At 37.8% G+C, this 20,533-nt stretch overlaps 1 protein-coding gene across 1 annotated transcript; it reads right to left on the bottom strand.

Annotated features, from left to right (window-relative positions):
• Positions 1 to 703: 703 nt before the first annotated feature.
• Positions 704 to 18,933, bottom strand: LOC136243437 (transient receptor potential cation channel subfamily A member 1-like). The gene is made up of 18 exons (XM_066034943.1): positions 18,715 to 18,933; positions 13,438 to 13,615; positions 11,653 to 12,424; positions 11,103 to 11,286; positions 10,942 to 11,046; positions 10,789 to 10,886; positions 10,590 to 10,736; positions 9,684 to 9,798; positions 8,287 to 8,426; positions 8,130 to 8,236; positions 5,685 to 5,998; positions 5,450 to 5,636; positions 4,969 to 4,989; positions 3,227 to 3,639; positions 1,868 to 2,044; positions 1,741 to 1,809; positions 1,492 to 1,686; positions 704 to 1,233 (listed from the first exon to the last, which is right to left on the bottom strand). The coding sequence occupies exons 1-18, from the start codon at positions 18,931 to 18,933 to the stop codon at positions 994 to 996; spliced, it is 3,681 nt and encodes a 1,226-aa protein (XP_065891015.1). The 3' UTR covers positions 704 to 993.
• Between the last annotated feature and the right edge of the window lie 1,600 nt (positions 18,934 to 20,533).

Genomic DNA, 20,533 nt, shown 5'->3' on the forward strand with positions numbered 1-20,533 from the left:
ATTTAACAATGCCGCTCAGTTGTAAGTATGTGTTATATGAAGTTGGTACAAACTGATGAGGAGTAAGAATTTCTTATACTCAATGCTTGTATTTGTCCTGATCCTTACCACCCAATGTAGTGGCTAATACAATACAGATCCTGAAATACTTTTACCATCACATTCACATCTATGGCTGTGCTGAATTCACCATGCAAGCTGAAGTCAAAACTGTTGTGGTTTTGACCTCCCCATGGCCAGTTATCACAATTCTAATACATAGATTTTACAGTGCAGCCAGTGCCTTCAAAGCAGCCAGGCACAAAAATGTTAACATTTTGCCTCCATATATTCAATGTATGGTGATGTGTTACTGTCCTATATAGTCTGTGTGACTTATAAAGATGTATAAAATAACACTTGATGACATGCAGCTGCAGGAAAAGTGTACTGAATAATATCAGGTAAGCTGGCCACAGTAGTTGCAAATCACAGCTTGTTATCATTATTGCTATAGCATAGGACATCATCAGTAAACTTCACATTTACAAGAATTCTGATACAACATAATGTATGAATTTGGCTTGATGTTACAGCAGCCTAACAACAAAACTAGTTCATATATGGAGGCTTACTTGATGTTCTGCGCTATAAACTTGTCAGTGCATGGCCACAAAAAATTGATTATTATGATAGTACTCTGAACTTGGAACTGTTGCAGACAGTTAATTTATAAAATTGTAAACTCGTGTGTTGATGTGTAGCATGAAACAATTATTGATGAATGCATAATATGTGATTCAGCTAATACATGCAGGCACTAATACTGACATACACACTATTAACATACTCATATATACCAAAACTACATTGACCTCTAATTTGCACTATATATCAAAATCAGTAGCTACAAGCTATGTATATGTATATTTCTCAGAAAAATAATGTAGCATGTTATATGACAACAATTGTAGCAAAATAAAATTGTAAATATGAATCGGTTTAAGCGGTGGCTTAAAGGAGATCTGGTACTGGTAAGGGTAATTCTAGTCCCTGATTATCCATGATCTCTGTATTCTCATCACATATCATCTCATTCTTGGTTACTTTAGTAGCAACCATTGCACTGTTACTAAGCTTACCCAGTTGTAAAGGCAAATTCTCAATTGCTTTGACAACAAACTCTCTTAGAAGGTGCATTTCATTTTTGTGCTGCTTAAGCTCTTCTCTAATCTCTACCAAAGGATTCTTTTTCTGTAAACAATTGTAAACTTGCAATCACCCAATGCATGTGTGTATGAGGATGGAATGCAATATGGTTGCCATGTGGCATTATAGCTTGCATGTTTAAGCTATTGTGAAAACAATTTGATAGTACATCATTTTACACAAAAGGACAGAAGTTTGTTTCTATATAGCATGTCAATAATATTGACGAATATCATAATTGGCTTTTGTTGCATATGTGTAATGTGTTCTAACAGCAACATACATGCCTACAGTTAGTCTTACTTGATACTCTTCCATAAGATTTGAGTTTGTTTCATTTGACTCATTAATTGCCTTCACTTTGCTATCAAAGGAACTGCTTTGCAGGAAAGGTATCTTAGATAAATTTCTGTGATTTCTTGTTACCACTCTGGACTTTTCTGAGAAATAAAGCCGAACTGATGGTAATCTTTCCTCAAGTTCTAGAACCGAGCTAATCTGACATAAAAGATAAAATTGAACTATGGAAATGGAGTGTAGTGGGCGGGTTACCTGCAGTGCAAGTTTTGTGAGGTTTGCTTTTTGCAACTCTTCTCTGGTATCACCGACAGCCAAACCAACCTGTCAATGAAGTAAATCACTTTGCAGTGAATTATAGCTTAGCATCACCATAACTCACCAGTAGGTTGTTGAACAGTACTGGCATTATAATGACAAACACAATCCAGAAGTAGTATACAAAGGGATAAAACACATCTCGTTCAATGAAGTTGTCAACAAACTCAAGTTCCCCAGTTGTCATTGTCAAGGATTTAAGAAATGTGGTGAAAATTGTTTCAAATGGATCATGTTCACCCTGTGTAGTGAAAACTGACCATAAAGAACAACATGTGTACTGCAGAGGCAGAGGTGAAAAGTTGAGGGGGTTAATGGGTACAAACATGTTTTGTTGAAGTACTTCAGCAGCTAGAAGGCATGTGCCTTAGGGAATGTTTAAAAATAGGCTTTTGGATTCAGTTTTAAAGAAATTTGAACAAGATGTTTATACATAACACCTAACTGCTTATATGTGACTGATCTATTAGAGTACTTAATAGAAAAAAATTGTTTGTGCTGGTGCCAGCAGCAGCCGCTGTATGTGTGTGCGTGTGTGTGTGTGTGTGTGTGTGTGTGTCAGCGTTGAAACCGGGTCGGGTCATCCGGGTCACATTTTCTCCGGGTCATCCCGGTTTACAAATTATCCAGGTCTGACCCGGATTGGATCACGTGAGAAACGAAATTGTTCGTTTGACGACGTGGAAATTATAAACGCTATCGCGTAGCTCTTTCGTGAGCCACACCCACTTATCGCGTTACCAACATCATAGCTCTTATCGCACGCCCCGGCTTTAATTAATCAGGGTCAGTGGGTCATCCGGGTCAGTGGGTCATCCGGGTCAGCAGTAGTGACCGGTTTCAACGCTGGTGTGTGTGTATGCGTGTGTGCGTGCGCGTGCGTGCGTGCGTGTGTGCCCGTGCGTGTGTGTGTGGCAGCATAGTTAATGCCATTGTTGCATGTTGTTTCCTTGAGCAAGAAACTTTACTCACATGGTTCCAGTATACCCAACTGTTTAAATGGAGACTTTGTGACAAGTGGAGAAGCAGCCCACCCAGCTGTAGCATCAATGGGTACCCGGTGTTAACCAGGAAAGCAAATGCCAACTGTCCATGCCTCACACAGTGGGTGAGGGTCCAGACTGCTTAGGATGCCCACACCTTCACCAGTGAGACATGGTACAGCCTCCTGTGGGTTACTAGTCCTGCCCCAGCAAGTTTGCTTATGCTGAATGAGTAGTGAGTGCACAGGTGTCCCAGTGCTGATTCACTGGGTAGGCATGACCATCTACTAAACTTTTGGTTTGTGTGTGTGTCTGTGTGGAGTGGGGGTCACTGTCTGCCACCACTGTACTGTTGATACTAACTATGCATATGTGATATTCACATATAATGATGATATGTTATTATGCAGTAGCTAAAAGATACAAATGGTATAACTTACTGGTTGATGAAGCAATAAAAACAAAGGGATCCCAAATGAAGTAATCAGAAGTACAGGAAGAACAATAACTTTCAAAAATGAACGAGTGATGCCAAATAGCATATTGATAGGGATGGCAGTAAAAGGAACACTTCTCATCAGCAAAATGAAATTAAACCATGCCAGGAATATAACCAGACTTCCAAGTTGCCATTGAGGACCACTTGGACAGAAGCAATCATGCAATTTGTTACTAATCACAAAGGTGATTGTCAATGCAGGGATAGTTAATTGCATATAATTATCCCATTCTTTCAGATAGTCCAGTCTTCTACTTAAAGCTTGCAGTCCCTCCACTATTAAATTTAGAACAGAAAATAGCAACAAGATGATTGTGGCTGCAAAAAGGAACTCTGTTTTTCTAGTTGATAATTCTGCAAAACAAAAAAAACAACATGTGTTTCTGCAGTTTTCATACCATAAATGTGACCTAACTTTGTGAAACTGAACATTTTGGTACATGTATATTTCAAATGGTAATAGGTACCTCACCAATTTTGGAATCTGTGTGAGTAGGATTTTAATTGATAATGAAGCCATTTATGGCCTTCAGAACATTTGAAGTACTAGCAGTGTCCTTTACAATATCCTTAGATTTAATATGTGACCAGATTTTACAAAACCAACCCAAATTGCAGTGTATCAGACAAAATCAAACTAACACCACCACTCGAGGATGGTTTTAAGAAACATCTATTTCTGGCAAGATCAAATGGCAGATTCTGGCCTTATGAAAGACCTAAGAATCAGTGCAGGTGTACTGGTGGATGGCCTGACTTGTATAGTTGGTCAAACATTTTCTGTGTTAATTTTGCTACATATCATCCACTAAGAAGCCAGTACAGGTCTGTATTCATGTGTCTGGACTCCAATCATGGTCTGCCTCTATTTTGAAGTCTATCTCTTGCCCACCTCACCACCCCTACCTTCCACCACATGCCCCTTATACCCTCCACTCCTTTGTGAGCACACTCATGACTCATACTACTTTGTTTGAACTGCTCAGATTCTAGCAGGAAACTCTACAAGAAGCTACAAGTACTACGGGTGGTCTGAAAGGTAAAAAATTGATGCATCACTTGTGTAAATTTATGAGTGTGTGCTGACTATCCTCGTAATCTTAAAACTGTTCATCTCGACTTTTCCAAGATTTAGTCACATAATATATACTTGGGTATTTCAATACAGCCACACTTGTGAAAATATCCAAGTTACATATATATGTACCTGGTAAGCGTGGCCACTGTATTACTGGTACTCACATAGGGGTGGAGGTTGGGTGGTAGAGCAGGTGCAATAGCTTAAGCTCAAAATGGATGAAGGTAGTAATGGCAAACTCCAGGCCCAATTACACACACCTCTGGATGTGGTCACATGCAGCTCTGGACGCACATGCAAGATTAACAGGTTTTGCTTTGTGTGACACTCCAAGCCAGTAATCCAGTCACTTTAGTGCCTTTACTACTACAAAGTAAGAATGCAGCCATTTTGTACTGACTATTTAAATTCTTTTTTATGTGCCAAAATGTTCAGTGTCCTTAGTGATAGTAAATGCATACATCATGCATGCATGTATGAAAGATGCTCTACTAGAAGAATGCAAGTAAATGTTATTATAACAACCTAGCATATATCCACTATATAGCTCTGGCCATAGTGTGATTAATGAAGTGTAAGCACAGAACACACATGAAGAAACTTACCAGGACAATCTTCAGTAAGATCTATATACCAAGACAAAAAGTAAGAACATAAACAGAATGCATGCTATTAACATAGGGCTGCTCAATTTTAGTATCTGGACATTTGAATATATTAATACCAAGCTCTTATGAACAACACAAAAGTGCTAGAATTCAGCCGTATGTTGCCACATACATACCACTTTGCTCCTAAAACACATTGTAATTGTCTTTATAGCCAGTTGAAAATAGTATAACAGGTCACCTAAGCCACCTTCACTGTATGCAACTGTAATTTACTAGTAAACAAATATCTGAATGGTAAATATTTGGATGTCAAAGTTCTAACAAATATCCAAATGAATTGAATATTTGTTGCAGCCATAATTACAAAAATTTCATCCACTGTTGACTATATATAGCTAACAAGTGCATAATATAAATAATGTTCCTGTACAGAATGCTAACACTAAACAAAATCATTTCAATAGCTGTTTCTTACTTCTTCTTCTGCAGATGCTACCTCTTGGGTTAGGTAGCAACAACACGTAGGAGGTAAGGAACCCCAGGAACACAGTATATAATCCAGTTTGTAGCAGGAAAGATGGTAGTGTTATTCTATTCCATTTGTGATTCATCAACTCAGTTACTAGAGGATGTTGTAGTAATTCAATTCTTTCTGACTCAACCTAAGAAAAAGTATATGTATAAATATACATGTATAATTACTTCGTTACCATTAAGGCCAAAGTATGGTTACTCTTGTCATAGACACGAGGTTTCCAACTGGAGCTGTACTCAAATGAAGAGCTTGGTTGTTCAGACTCAAACAAATCATTTTGTACTTGCTTGTTCATCACCACCAGAGAAACATCATCCTGTCGCTGCTTTGATTTAAATGGTAGAACCTTTTCTAGCATGAATTTTCCCACTGTTCCAAGTTTAGGATCATCAAAGTCATCAATGAACTCATAGTTGTATGTTATGTGTGTAACTCCACTGGCTCCTTCATTAGCCACAATGCACTTGTCCATGATAACTTTGGCCAAATCTATGTTAGCAAGTACAAGTAAAAGTTAGGAATTTTAAGTTGAGTTAGAGATCAAAGAAATAAAATGTAGTGAAACAAGGGAGATCGCCTACACTGTTATACTAGTGAACATAGCAACCTCCCTTGTTTCACTACTTCTTCATTTCTTTGATCCCTAATCAAACTTAAAATTCCTAATTTTACTTGTACTTGTTAGTTTTATTTTTTATGTTACATTATTATGACTAGTGAACCTGCATTAGAAAAAAGAATGGTGCCAGGATTATTGTTTTAGTCTGAGTGTGCACCCCAACTATCATTATTGAAATAGTGAAGTGGCCATTACGCTTCGTTTTCAGCTGTGTTCAGGCCATTATACAACATTACAAATGATGAACACTACAAGAAAGACTTCTGCAATCAATCCATTCACAACAGAAAACTTAAAAAATCCCCTTTACAAATATATTGGGAAGCCATCATGCAGCTATACTGTGAATTTGACACCTTGCACTGTCAGAAAAGATAAATGGAACACAAAGGAGGATACAGGTAACATGCATTCTATGTACTGTGGTATGTCAAAAAAGGCTGAAGCGATGTTAAACAATGAAAAAAATCAAGCCTATAACCTTAGCTGTTATCAAGTTATGCTTGTCTGAAGGCATCAGTCAGTCAGTCAGTCAGGCAGTTGCTAGGCAGGCAGTCGCATTGGCTTGGCTATACCTAACCAATACTGTCAAGGCACCATTAAGATATTGTGAGACTGGTTATATGCAGTGTTGGGAGTAACACGTTACTTATGTAACATGTTATGTAATATTATTACTTTTGTGGTACCTATAAGTAATATAACGAAATATGCTATAAAAACAGGTAATATAACTCAAGTTACTTTACTTAAAAATATGACGCATTACCTAAGTAATATAGTTACTGTAACAAGTCTAATATTATGTAATATTATTACTACAAGTAACAAAGTTACTAATTTCGTTAGAAATCCAGTAATGCCTAGCGACAACGAAGTATTGAAGCCTACTGAATGAAGCTTATTCACCAGCTTCTTACTTATAACCAAGATTTGCGCATTGCCCAACAACGAAATCATGCCACGTGATAAGGTGGTAGTCTCACACATGACAGCTTAAGGCTGTGGACACAAAGTAATATGATGTGTAATATTAATATAGTTACTTTATTTTTGGGTAATATGTAACTGTAACTAAATAGTTCTGTAGCAAGTAATATGTAATATGTAACTAGTTACTTTTTCAAAGTAACTGTCCCAACACTGGTTATATGGTGATATTTTTGGCCAGAAAAGTCCAAACCTTCATAATTCCTACTATGCAGTACTATTGTATTGTATCATATATCACACAGAGTTATATCAACACTTATTATGAGCTCTTATTGGTTACAGTATATGGTAATAACACACAAGGGAATTGTTAAGTATATTATGTATATGGTCCTTGGTTCTGTGTTCTATGATGCAAGCATGCAGGCTCCAGGGGTGGATTTAGGGATGGCTCAAAGGGGGGTCTTGACGCCTTCACCCGTTATTTCTGAAATTTCTTTAGTTGAGCTGTAAACAGCATGAAAACTTTATCCAGTGGTGTTTTATCACCATATTTGTGACATACAGCTGTGGAATACATTACTTAGCATGGGTGATCTCTATCATTGATGTCATAGCTACAGTGACAAGCCCATGTGCTAACTAAAACCCACAATCAAATAGTAAAATTATGGCGTACAAACATTATTGTTCTAATAGAGTGCTCACATTTTAAAGTATCACAATGTTTCAGTTACATAAAAGTGAGGAACATATGTTTCACTCCCATCAATAATTCCATCACTTTGGAGGTACTACTAATATTTTCTACTGAAGAGCCTAAATCCTAGCATATATCAGACATGAACAAGCAGCTATAGCTGTTGATTTTAACAGATACTTTCTTTAAAGCCTTACACATATATTGACACCCTTCCCCTCCTTTTTCAAAGGTCTCGATCCACCCCTGTGGCTTAATCAATGTTTAGAACCATGTAAATTTGAAATAATTTATGTGCAGACGTTGGAATCAATTATGTATGGATGCTTGTATATCTTCTTAGTATACCAGAAACACAATATTCATACCTGGCATATGCATAATAAGCAGTCTCATTGGAGTCATGTTATCTTTAGTGCACATTCTCATGGCTTTGTCCCTGTGGTCACTAGTGATAATTTCTAGAGCAACCTCCCTAAAGAGTTATGTTATATAATAGTGTTGATGATGTAGTTGTACACTTACTTGTAGCCTTTTACAATGGCTTCAGCCAATGCATTGTGACCTGCCTCATTGGTCAATGTCACATCAATTCTGGGGTACTCTAGTAACACCTTCACAACTTTAATGTGACCTTGTTGTGTAGCCAACAACAGAGGAGAGACCTATAGATAAAAACAATGGTGAGACATAATAGTGGGCAGCATACAAAAACAATTATTTAATCCAAAACAGCTAAACTGTGAAGAAGGGGTGCAGTCTTGCAGGGCTGTAGCCAGACTTCTACCTGGGTTAGGTTGTTTTTGTGTGGTATGATGCAGGATTACATCAAGGTGTGCAAAACATGCTGAAGTTAGGGGGTCTTGGGGAATTCCCTCATACTAAAAGGTTTACTTTGGTGACATTTCAGTCAATAAAACAACACCTTTTTTTAGGAAGTAAATGCAAGCTCAAGACTAGCTACATCTGGCAAAAGTAACTACCCGTACTACTACTGTAATTATATCATCTGTGTCTAAATGTATTGGAATGTCACAGTGATGTCACAGTGATATGGATGGGAAAGTCTCTCAGCAGAAAGTCTCTCAGCAGGGGGCTGCCAGGGGCAGTGGAGCAGGCCAAAGAGTGCCTTGACAATTAAATTTATACATTGCATAGGGTTGAAGGAAAGAAGTAATTCATGGGGTCTACAGGAAAGTTTTTGTGTTCTCAGTGTATTTTAGATTTTTGTTAATGCTTTTAAAGAAATGTAAAATGACTGTTCTATTAGAGTGATTGTTCGTTGACTGTTCTATCAGAGTGATTGACTGCTCTATTAGAGTAAATTGATTTTACCCTGTAAGCATTGAATAAGCGACTTGGAGCACTTAATGTTACAACTTAATTGAGTTATTTAGTAAACTGTAGCTAATAGACCTACTAAAAAGTTGGACTTTTATACTGACCTTTTTGCTGGACCTGTTTACCGAAATTGTAAATCTTTTCTTCAAGAAGGTGCATGGTTCTTCAGAACTCCCCGAACCTGCCTGCTTACAGGCCTGAGCCTAGCTAGTATGAAAAAAGATCTAATATCAAAGGTGGAGGCCAAGAAATAGTTACAATGATATTAGCTATATATATTGATATTATAATTAATTCTGATTGGCTGGCCATTTTTTCTACAATGACTATCAATATTGAAAAAAAATCAGACTTAATTGGGAATGCAGCAAGACTGAATGTAGAACATGAATCAATGATAAAGGTCCATTGTTAAAAATTTAAAACTACAGTTAGTTGTATTAGCATTCATTCTTGGCCACTCCAGATATCAACTCCTTCAGTTGCTGGTTATTTTTACTTTCATGGACACTCCCTTTTTTACAGCCAAGGTGTTTTGCATAGAGGATATAGATTGCGCACAAACAATAATTTACAGTCACCTTCAAATCAGCATAACTTCCATTGCAAGACACATCTCGACCAAGTAAGCAGCTCACAATGTGATCATGACCATGGTAGGCAGCACATGACAATGGTGTGCCTAACTTTCCATTGCTACATGAAGTGAGAGAGGAAAAGTTCCTAGCATACATTAATAAGCATACATACATACATACAAACATTGAGTGGTGGCTGAACTGATTTGAAGTGACTATATTCAGGTATTTTAAAACACAACATATTTTTTCTTTACAAATTACACAGCCATGGTCTCAGATATAATAGTGTGACTGGATCACTGAACTATGCATGTACTGCAGTCTAGACACAATAGAAAAAACCCTCCATAAAATAGAAAAAGATGTTAACCCTGACAGGTCTGGCTCTATACAGTGCAACTTCAATCCCTCTAGGGATCACCTGATCTTCAGATAATTAAAAAGTCCATAGCTCTGAAGTTGTGAACAACATCAATTTTAAACAGCATTTCTTGAATTTTGACTAGTGCATTCGAACTATTCTAATAGAAAAACCATTATCTGAGTTTGGTTAACTGAAACTTTTGTATTCAGATAATTGTGGTTCCACTGTACATTTTTACCTCTAAGAAAGATTCAAATTTGCATGCAATAAACAAGTTGTCTGGACTAACTTATTTCCATTTGACACAAATTCTGTCTGTCCAAACAACAATAATAATATTATTCACTGTCAAAGAAATAGGTCTAATTAGCAGCCATAGTCCCTTTTAACTACGGCAATTCAGTTATACCATCACCAAAGACTGTGAAATTCTGTATGATGAATAGGAACTGCAAAGGTTTACATCTGTGCTATGTGTCATTTGATATCTACTACTGATAACTGCAATTCTATACTCTACGGAGTATATACACTAAAGATACCTGAGTTCTGGTGATATTAACCCACTCTGTAGGAGGAACTGAACAGTATTGAGTTGTCCATAGATACAGGCAATGTGTAGAATATTGTTGTTGTCTTTATCCACTTTAGTGACATCAGCACCACCATCTAGTAGTTCTTTAAGACACCTACAAGTACAAATGGATGAGTACTGTTGTAACCACATTAACACATCCTTACTGGAGATTGCCATACTGTGCTGCTATATGTAATGGAGTACGATAGTCTTTATTTTGAGAACGCACCAGTCCTTCAGTTACAGAGCTACTTAGTAAGACCTGTGTAAGATAAATACTGATTATCTAGAAGACATCATTAAACCAATTATCATACATGTATGGTCCTCAGAGAACCTGACTTTGCTGCAACATGCAGAAATGTGTTTTCCTCATCATCCACAAATTGAGTAGCAGCTTCTTGACCTCTCTCAATAAGAGCCTAGCAGAAACAGAATAGTAAATATCCTGAATAGTAGTGTGTAATAATTATAATACCTTCACCAATGAGGTGTACTCTTTTTCAATTGCCCATTCAATAATGGACTTGTCATTTGTAGCTTCAGCGTGAATGTCAAGTCCCAGGTTAAGCATAACAGAAATGATTTCAGCTTTTTCAGCTTGGATTGCCAACATAAGAGGAATCATTTCATTATTATCTCTTGCAGTAATGTCAGCTCCACTGTAGAGAGTACACAAATGTATCCCATTAATAGAGGAATAACAGTAGAATCCATTACATAGACACTCAAAAACGAGGACATCTCCATTACACATGTATACAGATGTATAGAGTTCTCAGAAAATCAACTATATGGACCTTGTTATACAGGTTATACAGGTTATAAAGGTTTCACACTGAATTTCATTAGAAGCTTTTCAGTTGTTATTTAAAGCACAGAAAATTATTAATATGTCTATGCCATTGCTAATTACACTAATAAAATTAACCGAAAACTTATATATATATTATACAGCTGGTGTGTTATTCATGCATGCTTTACAATTTGAACGGAGTGTAGGCTTTGAGAGCATTGTTAAACTTTACCTTCTAATAAAGACAAGTAAACTCTCTTTGTGTCCCATCATTGCAGCAATGTGTAAAGGAGTTTGACGATAAATGTTTCGAGAACTTAAAAGGGAAGGTGCCCTTTTAACAATAAGCATGGTTGATTCTGCATTATCAGTAGGACCAAACATATGGAGTAGTGTCTCACTCATTTCATTTGTACTCTGCAAGTCCACATCATGTGAAATCAAGAAGTTGATAATGGCAGTACTGTTGTTGGGAGACTTTTTTGCAATCATCAGTGGAATATTACCAGCTCTGTCAGCCTGAGTCAATAGGACATCTCTACTCTGTGGTCGTTCCTTGAAGATCAGCTCTACAATGCTGGTATTTCCTCGGTAGCATGCAATGTGCAATGGGGTTGATCCACCAGTATCCTTAAGTTGAACATCAGCACCATGACGTAACAGAACTAGTGCAATTTCATCATTGCCAGTAGCTGCTACCATGTGTAGTGGTGTCTTTCCATGGTGATTTCTGGTGTTGACATCTAATTCTCTTCTCTTCACCAATTCTTCAACCAGCTCAACATTCTGCAGTTTTGTTGCAAGAACAATTGGTGATTCATTGGCCTTGTTTGTGTAGTGTACTTTGCATCCTTGAGCAATCAAAAATCTGACAACTTCCATTTTGTTTTCATTCAAAACTTTTTCATCTTCTTCCTCATAACTTGGAGGAAATAAATTGAGAAATTTTATTGCAAGAAGCAATGGAGTATCTCTGGTCTCATTGTTAGTGGTACGTTCAATATCTACATGGATTATAAAAATCATTTGCAATACTAGCTATATATAAACAACAGTAATGGAGCCACAAAGTATAGTGCATTCCCAAATCATGATATGCAGATTCTATCTCAAATTACCAACAAATGGCCAGTGCCTAAGCTTATGTTTTGTGTATATAACCTACATGCATACAACCAAGTACTTAGAACCATGTAAAAACAGCCAAGCTGTATAAAATGGTGCAGCCTTAAAAAGGCCTGGATGAAAAAAGTTATGAAATCAAAGGTGGCAATGATATTATAATGCACAAAGGCCATTATTAAAATTTATTACCACAACATTGCAGCCATTTCATGGTGTTGATTTCACAACTTTTTTCATCCAGGCTTTTTGAAGGCCGCACCTTTATACAGCAGAGTTGCACCATTTCTATTGAACGTCAATCAAAACTAGCCTGACATGTACACAAGCTAGCCAGGAGTCCTATTTTGTTGCTAAACTCTGGAAGCTTGTAGGAGATGGATTGGAAGCATTTACCCATCACTTGTGAAAGAAGGCATAGAACCAGTTAGTATGTATCAACTCAAGTTTATTTCAAACTTTTGTTAGAGGTTGAGAAAGACATTCTTTTAAGACAGTAAAAAGGAAATCACCTATGTTTACCAACTTACAATATAGACCAGTATGCAGATGGAGATATTGTTCTAACAAAACAGTCACTTTCAAATCCATAAGTCTATTAGCATATGCTCTAATTGCATGGCTTTGTGCATGTACTTTATAGTTGATTTGTATGATTATATAATGTACATATGTATGATCTTCATACAATAGCATGTGGTGAACTTGTGCACGTATGCTGCTTGCAATGAATGATGCAACACAATGCTGTGATTACATATATGCCCTGCAACTACTTAAACATGTACAGCAGCCATAGCTTATGCAAAAAGTTATTTTCACACTTCAATGTATGATAAAGCTACATATATCCAAAGATACAGATACGTTGTTTTCTAACACCTGCCCAACGTACCTGCTCCTAGTTCAATCAAGGCTTCAATACAGTTCATCCTCTTGTACATAACTGCATAGTGTAACATGGTATAGCCAAGTAAATTGTGCATGTTAATCAGCGTATCATGAGGTATTTGAACTTTGCCAAATTTCAAAATCAACTCCTGAAGTGTCTCTACATCTCCATCAGCAGCAGCCTACAAAAATGTGTTATATGTCATTTAGAACAGAGTGCATGGTTTAGCAGTTTGCACTATAGAAGCATAGAAATTGAGGATGTAAGAGGCATGATGTGAGATTGCACTAGGCTTACATTCTCAATTTAAAATTCCAATCTTAGGGTGACTTGTTCACACCCACACACCCACACACACACACACACCCACCCACCCACACACACATACACGCACACACACACACACACACACACACACACACACACACACACACACACACACGCGCACAGAGCTAAACTCTCTACAGGATGACTTGTTTGTGACTTATACATAGCTGAAAGGGGGACTTATAAATGTAGCTGAACTTTCCACAGGCACAGGGTGACTTGTTAGCTATCTACTGGGTGACTTGGCATAGATGAACTCTATGCTGGGTGACTTGTAATGTAGCTAAACTCTCAATTGGGTGTTTTGCAACTAGCTGAACTCACTGCTGGCAGTGCTGGGTGGCTTGTAATGCAGCAGATCTGTCTACATGGAGGCTTAATGTAGCCGAACTCTCTGCAGTGTCACATAACTAAGTGACTTGTAATGTAGCTGAACTCTCTGCTGGGTGTCTTTTATGAAGCTGAACTCTTTACAGGGAACTTGTAATGTATAGCTGAACTCTTTTGGGGAGACTTCTAATGTAGCTGAATTCTCACTTGTAATGTATTGTAGCTGAACCCTCTACAGGATGAATTGGTGTAGCTGCACTCTCTACTGTGTTAGCTGTAACCTAGCTGAACTCTCTACTGTGTGACTTGTAATGTACTAATAGGTGACTGTACTATTAGAGTATTTTGATCACACAACGGTGCACAGTTGGTTTTCACACTATATTGAAAGGTTCCAGGTTCAATGCCTGGTTATGCCAATTTGGTTCTATTGTTTCCTTGAGCAAGAGACTTAACTCACATTGCACTAGTCTACCCAGTCATATATTGGGGACCTGGTGGCCTGGTGTCAACTGGGGAAGCAGCACAATGATTTCAACACTGCTAAACAAGACAAGGTACCACATGATGTTATAACTGGGTGGGCTGGAACTTCAGGTTCCACAACCACTCTCTGTGAGGCTTGGGCAGTCCTCCTGTGGGTTACTAGCCCTGTTCCAGGAGGATTTTCCTGCACAAGGCAAGTGCCTGAGTGGTGCAAAGTACTGGTTTGCTGAGTGGCAATAACTGTGTTTTGCATGGCTGCCATAGGCTTAGTAGGTTTTGTGTGTGTGTGCATGTGTGTGTGTGTGTGTGTGTGTGTGTGTGTGTGTGTGTGTGTGTGTGTGTGTGTGTGTGTGTGTGTGTGCAACAGGGATTAAGTTGTCAACAGTCATACTTAAATACTTTTCAAGTGAATTAGATCAAGACATACGGTTCTACGTTGTGAGGTCAACAATGCTGACATGTCACACCAAATGTGCCAAGAACAAAAACATGCACATATTTAGTTCTGTGGCCCTTTCTCCAAATGAAAATGTTAGTGCAGTGGAGTTACTACCATGCAGGTAGGGCAAGTCACACAGCAAGTTTGAGTGAAAATTTCCCAGCCATTAATTCCCAAGATGTGTACTACCAAAGTTTGCTATCCTTTATAACATCTAAATTGTTATGAAGCATGAAAGTGGCAACCAATTGCTGGCACGCTAAAAGTAACTACCTACTTTACAGTAAGTATTAGTGAGTATCTTCTGTCTGGTATTGTGTTTTTTAAAGTTTGAAATTTTCTGTACACTGCAAGTCATAAAGAGACTTCAAAACAAGCTAAAGGATGTAAGCAAGCCTCAAAACCAGCTATAGGCTGACTTCTTGCAAATACAAAAGAATGATGTCCATGCCAAGATAGATGAGCTGATGAAAAAGGATTTGACTTTCTAGTTGTGAATCAAGGTGGCAGCCTAGAAATAGGTTATAATGACATACTAATTTGCACTAACATTGCTGCAACCTTTTCTTGACTGCCTCCTTTGGTTTCAACTTGTTGAAAGCCCCAGTTTTTTTAAGGCTGCACCCTTTGGTTTGAACATGCCAAGGAGCAATTAATTAGTAACAAGATACCGATCACATTTCTATTCATTCATAGTGATTCTATATATAGAAAGTGATACTTGTAATTGAGGTGTGTAAAATATGGTGTATCTATAGTGATGAATGAGTTGCCACTGGAGTCAAGCTTGGTACATGACAAAAGGAGCTTCTCTCTATAATTTGTTTGTGTTGAGCTGACAAAGACAAGTGTATTTTTGGTTTAAATGCCATGTAATATTAAATGTTTTCAGTTAACTAAGAGCCTCTAAGACATTCGCAGTGAGACAATCAAGTGAGCTTAATTTCAAGCCTTAATTTCATTCCATCCGTGCATGGTTAAACATTTGTTTTGGTGTGAATGTACTATAGGAGTGATCCAGTGACCACATAGATACAATCAAGTTGGAGAACAGCAACAGTAGAGTTGGGAAAATATGTTGATTATACATATTGCTGCGTGTTATTGCGTTTGAAATTGGTATTATCATTGTCTTCCCTTTTGTCACATTGTGCATATACTTAGCTAGGAAAGCTACACAAGGTGTTGGGTGGTTGAATTAAAGAAGGGTGCTGGGAACAGTGATTTATTGATATCAATTCGTGCATTAGAATATTTTATATCAATACTGTGGTGCCAAGGTTGAACTGTTTTCTTGAGATCACAAGATGTTTGATGACACATGACCAACTTCCTCTGCATGGTGTTAGTTTAATACACCAAATATGCGTTTTGTGTAATTGTATTGACACCCATTCTTGGGTTATTAAATAGTTCAGGTGTCAAAATGGAGTCACGATTGCAGCCATTCAGCTTGAAGCTGTTCAAATTATGGTCAAGAAAGGTTTCTAAACCTTAGTTGTGTTGCTAGCTTTTATGTATGCTAATCCTAAGTATTATTATCTGTGGTCCTAAAATGTCAAAGTTTAGTTGCAAACTTGTTCCATATGTATTAGCAAGAAAAGGTGAATTATACAGTGATTTGCTACAAACAATTGGATTCACACATCTCCTCCTTTTTATCCATAAAGAGATACAACAAACATCTGGTGCATGAGGCCATGGTATATATTTGCACTGCAAGCAAACCATAATGTACACTAACTGCTTTCATGGTGGTTGTATTTACTGTTCAATTTGATACCCACTCTTGGGTAAATAGTTAGTGCAAGTTTCCAAGAGAGTTCTTTAAAGAGGAAGTCATGTTTACACATGAAGCAATGCAATGAAGCCATTAAGCTTTTAGCTGTTTACAGTCAACAAAGGTTTCTAAAACTAAATTAGATATGTTTGTTAAGTGGGTGTATCCATTCACTGGACTGGACTACTGGACTGGATTACTGGACTGGATTACTGGACTGGACTACTGGACTACTGGACTCATATAAAATTTGCTCAAACACATTTTTTTCAACCACTATTTTTCAACCGCTAAAAGTGATTTCATACAGTAGTACACCACACTTGAAGCTAGGGCTCTCCTCTCCATGTCTTGTCTTGCATAAAACAGAGGCACATACAGCTAACTGTAGTCTATCTTTTTTTTAATTAGGCGCTACTGAGCAAGTGCTGAAGGTCTGTAAGATACCTGGTCCTACAGCCTGTTTAAAGATGTTATATTAAGTATGTTTGAAAAAGGTGCTATATAGTTTTGGAGGTCTATATGAACCCCTGTTACACTTGCTGTATTTTTTTTGCAAATATGTGCAACCTTACCTTCCTGTTTGAAAGTGTGTGCATTGGGAAGCAATCCTTTAACACTGCATACTCGTCGCTATTTACAAGCATTATAAACCAAAGAGCCAGCAAAGCTAGAGTGAACGCACAGACTACAGCTAGGCAATTTCTATATCATAATGGTATAAAACGTATATATGGTGGCTATTTTATAAAAGAAGGCTTTATTAACAGTGCTTGAAACATTGCTAGCAGTAGGCAAATTACGATAAAGAACTGCACCAAGGTTTTAGTGTAGTTTTTGTGATCAATGTACAAGTTTTATGTCTCATGGTGAATGGTGTCAGTTTCTAAGACACTTATTTTAGTTAAGTTTGACAATAAAAGGCAAGAAAACAAAACAAAACAAAAAAAACTTGAGTTCAGTCCAGTAGTCCAGTCCAGTGAATGGATACACCCTTTGTTAAGTGAGCCTTAAGTATGATCTATGGTCTTAGAGTCAAATACAAACCCATCACATACTGAATTAGCAAAAAAAATATTAAAGTTTCTCACCTCCTGCCCCAATTCATGAAGTCATGAATCAAGTGGGTGGATTTTCGTTGTGAACATATAATGATTGAATTTTTCCTTGTTATAGGATAAAGATACGAGTAGCTCTACATAGCTGTATATGTTTAGGCCATGGAGGCAAAGTGGCACAGTATATCATCACTGCCTGATAGTGCTCACGTGTATGGTATTTCAATTTAAGGCACTTATAGGTGCTATTTTATGACTGAAGCAGTCAAAATCTAGCACTTATAGGTGGTGCTACCATAGCATTTTTATGTGCTATACCATAGCACATCAGTTTTAACAGTGTAATTTAATCACAGTTATAGTTACTTTTGTAAAAGAAACTAGCGACTAATTACTTTCAGATATTCCTTAGTAAGGGAAGAATAGAAGTGTACATATCTGCACTCCCCTAGATCTTAGCTACCTATAGCAGTACAAGCAAAGTGCCTCCAGCTCACACTATAATACACATAGTAAAACAAACTAGTGAAGGTCACTACTATTTTCTGCCACAATATAGCTACTCGCTATTTTTATGTAGCTATATAGTGGTGGTCACTATTGTAGTGGCCATCACTATAGTATATAATTATGCATGGTGGTGTTCACTACTATGTAATGAGAGTGACTACAAGAAAGTAGTGAAGATCTTTCTTGCAGTAAAGGATCACTACAAACGTAGTGAACATTACTACTGAAAAATAGTGAGCATTGTGACAGCATAGATTTTTACCTAGGTAGGGGTTTATAAAATCTACGGTGGCAGAAAATTAACTAGCTAGTAGTGAATTCAGCACTAATTTTTTATGCTACAACTATACCTGCATTCCATCCACTAGTATTTCGTTTTTCAGAACATTTACATCAATTTTTGGCTCGACTGGCTGCGATTCTCGGCCGATGTTGCCTCCCTCCAATTCCCCGACATCTTCCCCTTCTTCGTCACTTTGCCGTGTTGGTTGTAAACTATTTGTTGAGTCACCAGCACAGCCGGCATAGTTTGAATCAGCTTGAGTCTGCAGTGTAGGAGCTGTATCCATTTTTGTACAGATATAGATAGTTGTAACTACGAATATCTATTATTATATGCATGCACGTTGCACACCAGCTCACGTGAGTGCAGTTAACTATGTGACGTAAGAGTTGAAGCAGGGGCGGTGTGCATCGAGGTGTGCATGGCGATACTTTACTTCTTTTTTTTTAAAGAATAGAAGAACTGGTACGCCCATCCACCTAAGATGTTGTAATTCAGTCTCGACCTTGCACATTCTTTTCTCCAGGGTGCATGCGCTTATTGATCAGAGATTATAAGCACTCCTTTCAGAGGAAGGCTTAGGCCACTACAATGAGATAACTTGTTTCTCATCAACTTCTCATAGAGTAACACATGCGGGCGGGCGGGTTATCTCATTATCTCATTATTGCACAAGCCATAGCATATTTGTACAAAACCAGTATAATAATCCTTTATTTTTAGGCTATTGGCAGGATGCACACCAAGCACTGGTGCACACTGAGGGTAAAATTCCAAGTGCACATAAACTTCAACTTCAGTAACATAGCATTCAAGTCCTTTGCGAAAGTTCCACCAGTCTTGGAGTCATGTACCATGCAGCAGCAGACAGCAGCAGTCTTAGCACATGTAGGCTGGTCAGTCTTGTTAGGGGGAGGGGCTGTGTAAGCTTGTGGCAGAAGTAGCAAGACTAAAGCTACTATGTCTCTTAGATATGATGGCCCTGCACATAGGGCATGCAGGTCACGATACCAATGCTAGTGTATGGTCTAATGTACACTGTAGCACTCACTGTTGAGGCCTTCTTGGTGGTTGTTGATGCTCCAGAAAGCTCTCTAATCAACACAGAAGTAAAAAACACTCATAAATGGTGTTTGTATCTCAATGGGATTGCAGTCTTTCATGGAAATAGTGCTTTTCTATGTGATAAACCCACTACCACAACACTCAAAAAAGCCATGCTGCCATCTCGTGCAATAATGAGTGCGCATGGGCAAAAGAAAATTTTGGTGCGGGCGGTTGATGAGAAACAAGTAATCTCATTGTAGTGGCCTTATAATAAAATAAATGATCTGTAATCGATAAGTGCCACAATGGCACAATCCGGCGAGCGATAATATAGGGCGTGGGAGGACGAGGGTAGCTAGCACGTAACTGTAAATTGATGCATGGCAGAGCTATAGACATAATCCATGCTATGACTCCTAGCTGTGGTTACTTAACCATGATAATAGTCTGAGCATGATGATAGCTAACCTGTGGTAAAGCATTTATGATGATGAAAATTGTCAGGTGTGTCATGATGATTTCTATTTAGCTAGCTATACACTGTCAATTGATTGTATGGCTGCATGCATACATCAGAAGTATGATCATCATGCTCAGGAATCAGGATATAAAAGCTTTATAAGTATAGTTTTCTCAGAAACTGATTTTAAAGCTTTTGAATACAGAGTCAAATCTAATTAGCTAAAAGCCTAAAAAAAATTCTGGACTTGGTGGTGCCTTGAACCCCAACAACATGGCTATCTTGGCCACATGCTCATATCTATCTATCTATAACCATATTTTGTGGTGACAATGTTTTGATTTACACCATGTGCACCTAAACTGTATAGTGACTGATT

This window comes from Dysidea avara, chromosome 13 (assembly GCF_963678975.1).
Source record: "Dysidea avara chromosome 13, odDysAvar1.4, whole genome shotgun sequence".
NCBI lineage: Eukaryota > Metazoa > Porifera > Demospongiae > Dictyoceratida > Dysideidae > Dysidea > Dysidea avara.